The 15,012-nt window shown below is 38.1% G+C and overlaps 2 protein-coding genes across 4 annotated transcripts; one reads left to right on the forward strand and one right to left on the reverse strand.

Moving 5' to 3' along the window:
• The first annotated feature begins 6,995 nt into the window (after positions 1–6,995).
• LOC141604614 (putative serine/threonine-protein kinase PBL21) lies at positions 6,996–11,703 on the forward strand. Of its 2 annotated transcripts, XM_074423043.1 has the most exons (8): positions 7,132–7,145; positions 7,599–7,631; positions 8,336–8,368; positions 8,543–8,622; positions 8,717–8,886; positions 8,975–9,164; positions 9,869–10,248; positions 10,968–11,703. In XM_074423043.1, exons 5-8 carry the CDS (start codon positions 8,734–8,736, stop codon positions 11,271–11,273), a joined length of 1,029 nt encoding a protein of 342 aa, XP_074279144.1. In that variant the 5' UTR covers positions 7,132–7,145; positions 7,599–7,631; positions 8,336–8,368; positions 8,543–8,622; positions 8,717–8,733; the 3' UTR covers positions 11,274–11,703. The 2 variants fall into 2 exon arrangements, with proteins under 2 accessions (XP_074279143.1, XP_074279144.1); XM_074423042.1 differs by lacking the exon at positions 8,543–8,622 and having other exon boundaries at positions 6,996–7,145.
• Positions 8,306–15,012, reverse strand: LOC141604613 (protein NUCLEAR FUSION DEFECTIVE 4-like). Of its 2 annotated transcripts, XM_074423041.1 has the most exons (6): positions 14,471–15,012; positions 12,804–13,630; positions 11,738–12,702; positions 11,548–11,615; positions 11,100–11,285; positions 8,306–9,385 (listed from the first exon to the last, which is right to left on the reverse strand). In XM_074423041.1, the coding sequence occupies exons 1-3, from the start codon at positions 14,807–14,809 to the stop codon at positions 12,201–12,203; spliced, it is 1,668 nt and encodes a 555-aa protein (XP_074279142.1). In that variant the 5' UTR covers positions 14,810–15,012; the 3' UTR covers positions 8,306–9,385; positions 11,100–11,285; positions 11,548–11,615; positions 11,738–12,200. The 2 variants fall into 2 exon arrangements, with proteins under 2 accessions (XP_074279142.1, XP_074279141.1); XM_074423040.1 differs by lacking the exon at positions 11,548–11,615.

Below are 15,012 nucleotides of genomic sequence, written 5' to 3' on the forward strand. Positions count from 1 at the left end.
ATACACTTCAATTTCAGCCGTTTGGAAGGTCGTACCGGACCCTGTTTCTTTTTCTCCCAGTTTTTCAATAACGCGTCCGAGCTCATTTCAGAATCAACTGTTTCGATTTCAAATCAACTGTTCGATTTCAACGACCTCAAATAACGAGCTTTAACACATTTTTCACGATAATCCGAGTTTCGGCGAATGCTGGTTTGTGGCACACCGGCACCCCCAAATATCTTCCGTTGGTGCTCAAACTTTGCGTGGCCGCTAGATCTGGCCCGAGGAACTATCTATGTGATTTCTGGAGAATTTTGTTCCGGGACCACGGAATCCTGAAAAACCGTGTACTATACACTTCAATTTCAGCCGTTTGGAAGGTCGTACCGGACCCTGTTTCTTTTTCTCCCAGTTTTTCAATCACGCGTCCGAGCTCATTTCAGGAATCAACCTGTTCGATTTCAGGAATCAACCTGTTCGATTTCACCTCAAATAACGCGCTTTAACACATTTTTCACGATAATCCGAGTTTCGGCGAATGCTGGTTTGTGGCACACTGGCACCCCCAAATGTCTTCCGTTGGTGCTCAAACTTTCCGTCGCCGCTTTATCTGACCCGAGGAACTTTCTATGTGATTTCCGGAGAATTTTGTTCCCGGACCCCGGGATCCCGAAAAACCGTGTATTATACACTTCAATTTCAGCCGTTCGGAAGGTCGTACCGGACCCTGTTTCTTTTTCTCCCTGTTTTTCAATCACGCGTCCGAGCTCATTTCAGGAATCAACCTGTTCAATTTCAGAAATCAACCTGTTCAATTTCAGCCTCAAATAACGAGCTTTAACACATTTTTCACGATAATCCGAGTTTCGGCGAATGCTGGTTTATGGCACACCGGCACCCCCAAATGTCTTCCGTTGTTGCTCAAACTTTCCGTGGCCGCTTTATCTGACCCGAGGAACTTTCTATGTGATTTCCGGAGAATTTTGTTCCGGGACCCCGGAATCCCGAAAAACCGTGTATTATACACTTCAATTTCAGTCGTTCGGAAGGTCGTAACGGGCCCTGTTTATTTTTCTCCTTGTTTTTCAATCACGCGTCTGAGCTCATTTCAGGAATCAACCTGTTCGATTTCAGGAATCAACCTGTTCGATTTCAGGAATCAACCTGTTCGATTTCAGCCTCAAATAACGAGCTTTAACACATTTTTCACGATAATCCGAGTTTCGGCGAATGCTGGTTTGTGGCACACCGGCACCCCTAAATGTCTTCCGTTGGTGCTCAAACATTGCGTGGCCGCTTTATCTGACCCGAGGAACTTTCTATGTGATTTCCGGAGAATTTTGTTCCGGGGCCCCGGAATCCCGAAAAACCGTGTATTATACACTTCAATTTCAGCCGTTCGGAAGGTCGTACCAGACCCTGTTTATTTTTCTCCCTGTTTTTCAATCACGCGTCCGAGCTCATTTCAGAAATTAACTTGTTCGATTTAAGAAATCAACCTGTTCGATTTCAGCCTCAAATAACGAGCTTTAACACATTTTTCACGATAATCCGAGTTTCGGCGAATGCTGGTTTGTGGCACACCGGCACCCCCAAATGTCTTCCGTTGGTGCTCAAACATTGCGTGGCCGCTTTATCTGACCCGAGGAACTTTCTATGTGATTTCCGGAGAATTTTGTTCCGGGGCCCCGGAATCCCGAAAAACCGTGTATTATACACTTCAATTTCAGCCGTTCGGAAGGTCGTACCAGACCCTGTTTATTTTTCTCCCTGTTTTTCAATTACGCGTCCGAGCTCATTTCGGGAATCAACCTATTCGATTTCAGGAATCAACTTGTTCGATTTCAGCCTCAAATAACGAGCTTTAACACATTTTTCACGATAATCCGAGTTTCCGCGAATGCTGGTTTGTGGCGCACCGGCACCCCCAAATGTCTTCCGTTGGTGCTCAAACTTTGCTTGGCCGCTTTATCTAACCCGAGGAACTTTCTATGTGATTTCCGGAGAACTTTGTTCCGGGACCCCGGAATCCCGAAAAACCGTGTATTATACACTTCAATTTCAGCCGTTCGGAAGGTCGTACCGGACCCTATTTCTTTTTCTCCCTGTTTTTCAATCACGCGTCCGAGTTCATTTCAGGAATCAACCTGTTCGATTTCAGCCTCAAATAACGAGGTTTAACACATTTTTCACGATAATCCGAGTTTCGGCGAATGCTGGTTTGTGGCACACCGGCACCCCCAAATTTCTTCCATTGGTGCTCAAACTTTGCGTGGCAGCTTTATCTGACCAGAGGAACTTTCTATGTGATTTCCGGAGAATTTTGTTCCGTGACCCCGGAATCCTGAAAAACCGTGTATTATACACTTCAATTTCACTAGTTCGGAAGGTCGACTGACCTGTTTCTTTTTCTCCCTGTTTTTCAATCACGCGTCCGAGCTCATTTCAGGAATCAACCTGTTCGATTTTAGAAATCAACCTGTTCGATTTAAGCCTCAAATAACGAGCTTTAACACATTGTTCACGATAATCCGAGTTTTGGCGAATGCTGGTTTGTGGCACACCGGCACCCCCAAATGTCTTCCGTTGGTGCTCAAACTTTGCGTTGCCGCTTTATCTGACCCGAGGAACTTTCTATGTGATTTCCGGAGAATTTTGTTCTGGGGCCCCGGAATTCCGAAAAACCGTGTATTATACACTTCAATTTCAGCCGTTCGGAAAGTCGTACCAGACCCTGTTTCTTTTTCTCCCTTTTTTTCAATCACGCATCCGAGCTCATTTCAGGAATCAACCTGTTCGATTTCAGAATCAACCTGTTAAATTTCAGCCTCAAATAACGAGCTTTAACACATTTTTCACGATAATCCGAGTTTCGGCGAATGCTGGTTTGTGGCGCACCGGCACCCCCAAATTTCTTCCGTTGGTGCTCAGACTTTGCGTGGCCGCTTTATCTGACCCGATGAACTTTCTATGTGATTTCTGGAGAATTTTGTTCCGGGACCCCGGAATCCCGAAAAACCATGTATTATATATATATACACTTCAAATTCAGCCGTTCCGAAGGTTGTACTGGACCCTGTTTCTTTTTCTCCCTGTTTTTCAATCACGCGTCCGAGCTCATTTAAGAACTTTCCAATTTATACTTTGTAATAATTGAACTTTCCAATTTAAGAACTTTCCAATTTATATAATAATTGAACTTTCCAATTTATACTTTGTAAAAGAATATGGAAACCAATGAATGCTTACGCGGTTACACGTTGTACCCTTGTGAAACTTTCCAAAATCAAGCTGTAATAAATAAACTACTATAATTAATTACCGCGGCCGCCATAATTACTGCCAAACAAGTGATTAATCAAACCGCCTAAGTTTTACCTATATATAATCTCATACACACACAAATATTTCCCATAAATCTCACAACAAATATAAATTCAGTCCATCAACCACAAATACTTTGGAGAGACGGTTTCTCATCTCATTAAGCTATAGTGAGATCGTAACTTACGAGACGTACCTTAAATTAACCATGTCTAGCAATACCCTAATAATTCCTCATATTCAAATCACTCAAATTGAAAACAATAACCAACAACATCAAATTTATGTAGATCTTAGCTTGAAAGATCTCTTAGCCGTTTGTACAGAAGATAATGATATTGATTTCGTAGATGACGATGATCAACCGATGACGACAACATATCCTACATTATCCTTAAACCTTGATAATAGTAATAATGATTATGAGTTTAAACGAAGAATTTCGAATGCCCTAATCTTGCTTGGCGTACAAGTAATTGACCATTATATCGTAATTGATGATCTTATGGCTTATGTCGATGAACACCGATATTTACTCGGTCGATTCTTGCTACGAGCAATGGTTGATATAGAACGTGTCACATTCCCGGACACAAACGAGTTTCAGACGCTGAATAATTCTCTAGTTTTCGAGGAAATCAATGGCATGACGATGGTTGAGACAGGAGGAGGAGCTTCATGATGCTTGGAAATTACCAAATTGCCCTCATGTTTTTCATTGGTTTGTCAAGTCCACGACATGTCCGGTTTGTCGTTCCATAAGTCTGCCCGTTAATTAGGATTGAGTAGGTCTCATGATAGACTATTTTTACGATTTATTTAATTAGTAATTTATATTTTCAAGGCCGTTAGTTGAAAAACTGTATTTGAAATATATTTTTATGTATTAATGAAGCTATGAATTTTTATTTGAGATTTTTTGAATTAGTTAGGTGCCGAAATCATTATTTTTCATGTTACTCATCGAATTGAGTTACTTAATAGCGGATTGAGTAGGCACTTATCTCCGTTGGCTAATACTCGTGGGTACACACAATATTTTTATTGTGTGTGATTTTTAGCGGTAAGTTCTTATTAGGACTATCTTAAGCTAAGTTTTCTTACAACTCCCTTTTCACTTAAAACATTATTTAATTAACTTAATTGTTAGTAATGTCGTTTTAATTAAAGACGGCCCTAAACAAGAGTGTGATTTTTAGATGGCAATACCATGAATTTGACCATACCCTTAACCAACTCTCTTTTCAAATTCGATCAAGTAATTCTCAAATAATAATCGTCATTCATGCCACCGACTTCAACTCCGACTTATTGCCATAATTTTGTGTGATGCGTGACTTTTAAACAATATTTTAGTTTTAATGAATAATTGTTCATTAAAAATAAAATTAAAAAATTAATACTTATAAATTAAAAAAAAAAATGTAAGGATAGTATAATGAATTGAATGACATGATTATTATTATTGAATCGATTACATTTTATAGTAATCGATTACATTATATAGTAGACCGTCTTAATTAAAAGATAATCCAAGAATGAATATTCCTAAACTATTCTACTAATATTACCATATCCATGATATTCTCCTATATCCCAACCTAATATTTTCCTAATATGATAATATCTTAATATTCTCTAATATTAAACTTTCCTATTTACCTTGTAAGAGAATTTGGAAACGGTGAAACTTTCCAAATTCAAGGTAGTTACCGTCACCGCCATAATCAAACTATCCTAAGTTTTACCTCTATATAAACCTTTAATCTTTTCCACTCTTAACAGTCATCCACTCACAAATATTTCCCAAATCTCACAACAAACACAAAATCAATTAATACTTTGGAGAGACGGTTTCTATATATCTCGTTACGAGACGTACCCTTAATTAACCATGTCTAGCACTATACTAGCACTTCCAATTCAACCACAAAATTCAAATTCATGCACCTTAATAATTCCTAATACTCAAATCATTCCAATTCAAAACAACAACCAAGAACATCAAATTTACGTAGATTTAATCGTGAAAGATCGCATACTCGTTTCTTCAAATGAAAACGATGTTAATTTCATCGATAATGGCGATCAACCTATAACATATCCTACATTACCCTTCAACCTCAATCGTCTTAATGATTTTATTGTGTTTGGACAAAAAATTTCAACTGCCCTAATTTACCTTGGTGTACAAGAAATGTACCATAATAAAATAATTGACGATCTTCTGACCCAAATCAATGAATATCAATCATTACGCGGTCAACGTTGGCTACAAGTGGTGGCTGAACTCGATCGTGCCACCGTGCCTGACACGAACGAGTGGCGAGCTATGATTAATTCTATGGTTTACGAGGAAGACGATAAGGAGTGGTGGAAAGCGGAGGAAGGGTTGGTTAGGGTTGAAGAATGTGAAGGGTTGTTGATGGATGAGAAGAGTGAGTGTGCAATTTGTATGGAGGAATTGTTGCATGGAAATTATGGAGATGAATTTGAAAGATTGCATGAATATAGTGCTATGAAATTACCAAATTGCCCTCATGTTTTTCATTGGAATTGTATTTGTGATTGGTTTATCAATTCTACAACATGTCCTGTTTGTCGTGCCAATTGTCTACCCGTTAATGATTAGGGCTTGAGTAAGTCTTTTAAAAGACGATCTTATGATAACTTTTTTATGTTCGTAGTTGATTAACATAGCTATGTATTCATTTTTAAAGATTATTCAATATTATGTTCACAAGATATTATTTGTTCGAGTTTAGATATGTATATATATTATGTATTATGGAGACGATTTTTCTCTAACTTTTGATACGTGAATATACAAAATACAAGATATATGAAACCAATGGTGTGATCGATCAAAGAGTTACTATGAAACCATTTACAATCAAAATTATTTTATACAGGGGTAAATGTTTAATTGATGTTCGAGGTAAAAGAAATCAATTACGAATTAGAAATCATTATTTTTCAAATGTCGCCAATCAAAATCAAGACTTCATATTCAATTATTCATCTATTCATGTTCGAGTTAGTCTTGTACTCTTGTATAAGGCGATTTTACATTATTGTACTTATAAAACGGACCCATATACAATTCTACTAGTAGGTAAAAATGGTACCGTGAGTCCGTGACTAAGAGATCCATTTTTATGATAAATTTGTGTAAAACCGTCTTAGACAGGTATTTAAATTCTTGTTCAGGCCCTTAATTAACATGTGAAATATTTGTTCTACATTTTTGATTTTTTTTACTAATATGTGAAATTTTTGGCCCGAAATTATAAATGATCCTTGTTTCTCCACTTTAAAGTGGAAACTTTAATCTTCTAAATTTCAATATTTTTCATTAATTTTTGGTTTTCTTTTTAATCTCTACCATCTAATAAGTGTAATAACATTTGATCTCATAAAAAAAATTCCATATACCCAAGTTCATATATTTACCCTAAAAATAGTTTGATACCTTTGTTTAATTTAATCATTTTATTTTGATTTGCCACGTTCTTCCCTAAAGAAGTTTGTTCGTTTTCCCTTCCCTTTTGGAGGGGAAACACATCTAGCTTCTTTGAACTTTAATTTCTTGATTTCTTTGAATTCTGCTAATTAATATTATAATTATTATTATTATTATTATTATTATTATTATTATTATTATTATTATTATTATTATTATTATTATTATTATTATTATTATTATTATTATGTGAATAACAAAGATTGTTGCATAATAATGAGTTGTTTTCCCTGTATAAGCCCTCGAAAGCGTACTGCTTTCGAAAACGACAAGATATATCATCCTTATTCTCCAGCAAATTCTTCTGATTCCTCAGGTATTTAATTTTTTTTTAATTCATAATGATTCACGTTTCCTTTATCGCCCAGCTATTTGGTTTATTTTATCGGTTTTTCTAACATGCATGGGCCTTTAAGGAACGTGATTAAGTATAGCGTTTCATACCAATCGTTGGTTGGCGCAGTGGTAGCATGGGGTGACTTGGTAGGGAGGAGTCATGGATCGATCCCCACAATCTGATTGGGAGGGGTTTAAATACCGTAATCCTTGGACACACCCCGAAATCCGAATTAGTCGGCCCAATGTGGTTCGGATTACCGATGGTTTAGACCAAAAAAAAAGTATAGCGTTTCATTTTATTAATATGTCGATAACTTTTTTTTTTTTTTTATATATTCTTACACAGTTTATCACATTTAAAATCTCTTAATCTTGTAGTAGATCGATTTTGCTTCTAACTAAGATAATTATGTCGTGTATTTTGTCACAGATGGACCGCGAAGGTCAAGTTTCGATTCTTCAGGTAACATTTTAGATAAATTTTTCGAGTACTTAATTATTTGGCTACAAATTGTATCATCACAATTTCCTTTGATAAAATTTAGTTTATTGAAGTAAAATATATGTCGTCGTTATTTCCTAGCGATTTGATTTCTTTCATATTTGCATAGGTTGAAATCATGGGAAATTAGTTCCCGTATAACGTTATCAAACGACACCTAAATGTTAATGCTATCAAAGTTGGCTGGTGTGAGTGGTAAGGGCTCTCATCTCTTAAACAAGTGGTCAGGGGTTCGATTCCTGACTCTTGCGAATGAAAAAAGCCAAACTTGGGAGGGGTCAACCCATTAAATTGCCTTCGATCTCGAAGGAGATTGCCCACCGCTTGTCGGTAGGGGATACTCCCTCAACACCAAAAAAAAAAAAAAAAAAAAAAAAAAAAAAAAAAAACAAACTAAATGTTAATGCTAAAAAAATACAAATACAAGTAATGACGATTGTACGAGTCATTTTTGTGAAATTGATCCATCTCTCCGGATAATTAAATGATAAATTTGTTGGTAAATAGATACGGAGTAAATTTGAATCTATTTTACAATAAACGGTATTAATTAAGTGAGACCAACTAATAAAATTTGCATAGGTTGATTGATTTTACCTCTCAAATGTTGTAAGGGGTTTGCCTTCTAAGTTCTAACCAAGATAGTTTTGTGTATTTCATTGCAGATACAACGACGAAGTCATGTCTTGAGTCCTCAGGTAACGGACTGACGAAAATTACATCGGATTTTACGAGTTAGATGAATAAATATTACCATTAAAAAAAAAAAAAAAAAACAGCTCTATAAATTGCATGCACTTTTTATACTGTGACTTAATTAGTCCTGTCAATTAATATAATTTCTTGACGCAATTTTCATCATGGCTTACCAGAAGTTCCATATATGCGTGTCCGGCTTAGAGGGAAAACCGTGTACATCTTTACCCTTTCACCCCAACATAGGCGCAATTAGGTGTGTAGTCAGTCACCGGGATAATGTTGTTGTTGTTCAAATTTCGTGTATCTGGAACCTTGTGAGCCTGACAGTGAACTGCAAATTATTGCAGAACCTGAGCGTGAATCTATGTATTCAGATAACAAACCAAAGCCTGTCAGTTCTGCTCGCCGCTTTACCTATCATGAACTTGCAGTCGCAACTAAGAACTTCAGGGATTCTCATTTAATCGGAGAAGGTGGTTTTGGCAAGGTTTACAAAGGTCGTCTAGAAGATGGACAGGTTAATATTTCTGCTCGCCGCTTTACCTTGACTTGTCACTTGCTGGCAAGTGTGAGGAGATCTGAATCTGCATTTCCGACTTATGCAGGTAATAGCAGCTAAAAGGCTTAATTTGGAGAGTCTTCAAGGCAATCAAGAATTCATTGTTGAAGTATTGATGTTAAGCTTGCTGCATGATCCGAATCTTGTCACTCTGATCGGATACTGTGCCGAAGGAGATCAAAGAATCTTGGTTTATGAATACATGCCCAAGGGTAGCTTGGCCGATCATCTCTTTGGTAAACCTCCTTGTTTATGTACTATATGCAGTTCGTGATTTTCACGAAAGTTTTGAATAAGACCGTCTTACAGGCTGACTCAAACTGACCGACCTAAATTCACCTGGCACCAGAAACCACTGAGCCCCGGCTAGAAAATAATCCGAATGACCTGCAGGCTGCATGTAACCATTGTCCCTGAAAACTACCTGAATCCGAAAACTAACCTGATAACCGTGCACCTGAAATGACACAAATTTGTACTGACTCAATCCAAATATGGAAAGTGTTGTAACAGAAGCAAGAAAGAACAAATAAAAGAACAATAAAGAGACAAACGCACAGATTTACGTGGTTCACTAACGGTGTGTTAGCTACGTCCACAGGGCAGAAGGGAGAGAGTTTTATTGATATGTGAGGAGTTTTCGATTCTGATTCGACGGTATGATTTGCTAGGTAGAGGCTTAGAGAGTTTATATAATATTCTCTAAGACCTAATACAGAATGACCTAATAAAGGCCCAAGACAGACCTAGCCCAATAACAGATGCGAGACCCCCGCATAGTCATTCGAACGGCGACTAACAGAATCAAGGCACAAACCCAACAGAAAGGTTTCGGCTTTATGGGGTGAATAACCTAACATAAGACAGTAATACCCGAAAGTCCAAAACTTTGTCGATATTTTGCAAGAACATTTGTAACGTTTTCTTCTTGTTGAAAAAGGAAAACATGCCCTGGATTGGACCACAAGGTTAAAGATCGCAGCTGGCGCTGCACGAGGGATGAAGTACCTACATTGTGTAGCGAAGCCAGCTGTAATTTACCGCGATGTGAAATCAGCCAACATATTATTGGATGAGTATTTCAACCCAAAGCTCTCAGATTTCGGGTTGGCAAAGCTCGGTCCACAGGATGACAAAACTCATGTTTCAACAAGGGTGATGGGAACATACGGATACTGTGCACCTGAGTATGCTGCCAGTGGAAAACTAAGTCCTAGATCCGACATCTATAGCTTCGGTGTTGTCTTAATGGAAATACTTACTGGAAGGAAGGCTTTGGACTCTACAAAGAACACTAGTGAGCAGAATCTTGTCTTGTGGGTAAGTTATCATAAGATAGCTCTAATACTGACGGGTTTCAAACACGGGTCATATTCGTCATGATAAGTATAGTGCCTCTTAGGGTCTGTTTGGATTGAGTGATTTGAAGGGAAAAGAAAGGGAGGGAGAGTAGGGGATTTAAAATTTGTTGGTTTGGATAGCAAATGAGGGTGGAGGAAAATGGAGGGGGAGCGATTTGGAGGGATCCAATTTCCCTCCTCCAAGCCTAATCAAAATCTCTCCACAATAGCCAAGATTTGGAGGAAAATTGTCTCCAAACAACCACGCTCCATTTCCTCTCTCCTTCCCTTCTCTCCCTTTCCCTTCCCTCCTTTCCCCTCCCCTCCTTTTCTCTCCACTTTCGCTATCCAAACACGTATGTTTGGATAAGAAAAATGAAGGGAAAGGGAGGGGAGGGGGAAGGAGGGAAGAGAAAGGGAGGGAAGGGAAGGGGAGGAAAAATGGGGTGTGGGTGTTTGGATACAATTTCCCTCCAAATCTCGCCTATTGTGGAGAGATTTTAATTTGCCAAGGAAAATGGATCCCTCCAAATCTTTTCCCCTTCATTTCCCTCCACCCTCATTTGCTATCCAAACAAGGGATTTTAAATCCCCTTCTCTCCCTCCCTTTCTTTTCCCTTCAAATCACTCAATCCAAACACACCTTAGTGAACTACCAAGCTTACTGGCATCTTAACTCCTTTTCTTGTGACATTGCAGTCTAGACGGATCATGAAAGACCGAAGAAGACACAAAGAACTGATAGATCCGAGACTACAAGGTCACGTCCCATCACGTTCATTTCACCGATATCTTACTGTTACTGATATGTGTCTAAGAGAAAGAGCAAACCTGAGGCCTTCAATAGAACAGATTGTGGGAGCGCTCGAATTCTTAGCCTTTGAAGCACAGGCCACAGGCTCAACATCAGCTCCGTCAACTCCAACTGCTTCTACTCCTCCAGCTTCTAGTCCCTTGTTTTCACACCACAATAAATTCTTCTCTCCGAGGAAGAACATTAGGTAAAGCCTCTGCTTCCTGCTTTCCAATGAGATTATTTAGCGGAAAAAAAAGGCGGTAGAAGGAACAAAGGAAGATAATAAAAGGAGAGAACATCAACATTTTTGAGGTATAAGCCTATAAGGTATATATAACCTTGCATGGTAGGATTCAAATGCTGAAGTTTACGAAAGTCGTAAATAAACCTTGAGGTGAACATCTAAGGTATAATTTCTACCTATCATGGAATAAAAACAAGTGTGTTTGACAACACTAATTATTTCAGCATAGCAGAGTGTACATTTTGGAGCTAAAGCTTTTGTTTTTCCGATATCCTCGAATAATAATCTGAATTCCCTGCAGAACATCCTGTACATTTGTAATCAGAATGCTACTCTTATGAATAAATAAGTGTCGAATCACCTATGTTTAATAGGCATGTACTCTTAAGAGCAAATTGTGTAAGAAAAGCTTAACACCACAATGCTTACCTGGATCTGACTTGGGTATCGAAGGGGTCTTTCCTGTACACACCCTCGACTCCTCGAGGCTAGAGTAATTCCCTGTGTGGTACTTGCCCAGCTTCCGTCTAGACCGTCCAAGAGTCTAATCATTATATCATATTTGGATGAACATGATTCTTGTACAGGAAGTTTGGCTTGGAATAAACCAGACATCATACATATGTACTATTGGCGGAACTAAAAACCGTGTTAATAGACAAGAATGGTTGAATACATGCCTGTTTTCCCAACTAAAACCTTAATTTCGACTCTTACTGAAGTGTTCGGTGTTCCTATCCTTGAATCATAGATTACAAACTTACAAGTACAACACATCACAAAAGAAGCACAAATTGTGTTTCCATACATCCATAACACAGCCACGAACAACCAATCTGTGCACTTTTTCAATGTCGAAAAAGCTCCTAAAGTCGTAATTGTGGTGTACTAGTTACTCTGGCGATTTTATGTAAAGATTAGCATAAAATCTCCTAGTCCTGACGGCTACAATCAGACTTAGTACACTCGAAAGGAAAACAACACCTGAAAGAATAGCACAAGTAACAGTATAACATACAGAACCCATACAGGTAAGAGGCGCATCATCTCGAATATCCATCCTTAACATTGTGTCTAATCTTGCATGATTGATGAGACCCACCTGCCTTTGCGCGTAGTAGTCATATAGACTACTAGCAAGACCACTCGAAAGTATGAACGAGCCAAGGGGCATGGCAAGTATGATGAAATTATATAACAGGCCGAAATTTTTCAGGCCGAATAACTCTGATACTGCTGCAGGAGCAATACCCCAATGGGCTCCATACCCGAGTCCATTTAGCAAAGTTAGAACGTAAATTGCAGCCGGCCATTCCATGGCGTAGTAGAGCAGGCCAATAACCATCATGAGTTGAACTATTGCCAAAGCAACTAGCCTCGGATAATCATACTTTCTGAAGGAAGAAAAAATATGTAAGACAGTATATCAGGAGGCAGGACTAGGAAACTATTGTAAATAAATTACGGGGACAGAAAAAGTATTTCGGAATCATACCTAACAATCAGCTCGGAGAAGTAACCCCCACCTACTCGACCAAGAAAATTGGTAACACTGATCATAGCGACGAAAATTCTGGTATCTGATAGCTCAAGAGACTGACATATTTGACCCATATTGTCAATTACAGTTATACCCGAACCAGAACCCAATACTAGTGACACAAACAGTATCCACAGATTCGCCGTTCCAAAGGCTTCCAACACTGTAAACTCTTCCCCTCTTACAGTCACTTCTTCTACAACTGCCTTGTTTTCATGTTCAGAACCGCTACACTGGTTCTCATATGAGACGGTCTCATCATAAGATTCGCCTGTCTTAGGTAAAAGACTCTCTTCAACTGAAACTCGGGATTTTGGATAAAATTCCAAAGTGATGGGAATTATTAACAAGAATACCAACAGGAACATCAAAATTATTGCTGATAAAACGATCAACGGTTGGCTTAAAATGGTAAGATCATCAAGAAGCAGGAAACCCATTAGATAGGCAGCCAAAAGAATGCAAATGCCATACACAAAAGAGAAGCTTAGACCGTCAGAAGATCGTATTTGGTGGGACCCATCAACTGATTTTATGAAGAACATAAGGGAAAGAACTGTTACTGGTGGAGCTAATGCAATCATTAAGATCAGTGAACTTTGATTAGCAAAATTAAACATATGATAAATTTGGGATAGTATAGCACCACTTAACCCAGCAAATCCCTTTAGTATACCAACGACTGGACCGCGATTTTCAGTGAAATTTTGTACACATGGAACCAATGTTGCTGTATTGTAGTATGTCTCACCATTGGTTCCAACAAATATGGCCATGAACATCTGCATCAAATTCGGTCAACACCTTCACATGAGAAATTTCGCATAGATTAACCAGTAAATGATCATAAACCAGATACTTTGTTCATCAAAAGATTAAGGGTGTGTTTGAATTGAGTGATTTGGAGGAAAAAGAAAGGGAGGGAGAGTAGGAGATTTAAAATCCATTGTTTGGATATCAAATAAGGATGGAGGGAAATGGAGGGGGAGAGATTTGGAGGGATCCATTTTCCCTCCTCCAAGACAAATCAAAATCTCTCATGATAAAAAAGATTTGGGAGGAAATTGTATCCAAACACCCACTCCCCATTTGCCCTCCCCTTCCCTTACCTCCCTTTCTCTTCCCTCCTTCCCCCTCCCCTCCCTTTCCCTCCACTTTCGCTATCCAAACACACCCTAAAAACATCAAAAATATTCAACAATATATAAGTCAATGAAGCCAAATTTCCAAAACAAAGTGGCACATTATAGCAAATTAATATACTTTTGTCAAATTAATAGTGCTATATAGCCTATTATCCTATAACACCACCACCATGGTGGGCGAGAATTAACTCAAAGAAAGTTAATGAAAAACTCGAAAAAGATTAAAAAATTTAGCTAAAAACTATTCTCCAGAACGAGCGTCCTCAACTAGCCTCCATCCATCATTGACCACCAAAGTAAAGATTCAATCGCAAAATGATTTGAGCTCAGCTAACATAATAGACAAAATAAAAGAGCACTAAACTAAAACACCATCAACCAAGATGACAAAATCATCTGAAAATGAAAAGTTGACCAATTTTCTCCATAAAACTAGCAAAAAAGGCAATAATTAGAGAACAAAAATGATGAACTTACCACCCAAAAGGGCATAATGGTCAATTCGTTAGTGACAATAACCCAAAGAAGTCCATACCCAACAAAATTTTGGAAAGCACCAATAGCTAAAATCCCCCAAAAAGGCAAGAATTGACATAATTGTCCTGGAATGAAACCAATGCAATCACCCAAGTTTTTTGCAACACCTAAATAAGAAACTTGTTTTTGATTATAACCCATTGTAGATTTAATTACAGGTGATATACTTCCAAATAAATAACCAACTCCTGCACATGACTGGATCCACATTGCTACTACAAATATCATCCATCTGTTGTTAATTAAGCCTCTTAATTTTTGTTGTAATGTAGTACTCATTTTGTAGTATAATTTTGATCAATGTAAATTCCGACTTTGAAAATCGAGAATGGTACTCGTAGAGTCGTAGTGATTGATACGACATACGAGTACTATGTGAGACCGACTCAAATACTTTTATATTTGGATTGTTGAAGCATAGCATTATGAAAAAGGGCGTCTTTATAATGTGCTATTGTATTTTAAATTTTAATTAATGTTGC

This window comes from Silene latifolia, chromosome 10 (genome assembly GCF_048544455.1).
Source record: "Silene latifolia isolate original U9 population chromosome 10, ASM4854445v1, whole genome shotgun sequence".
Classification (NCBI taxonomy): Eukaryota; Viridiplantae; Streptophyta; class Magnoliopsida; order Caryophyllales; family Caryophyllaceae; genus Silene; species Silene latifolia.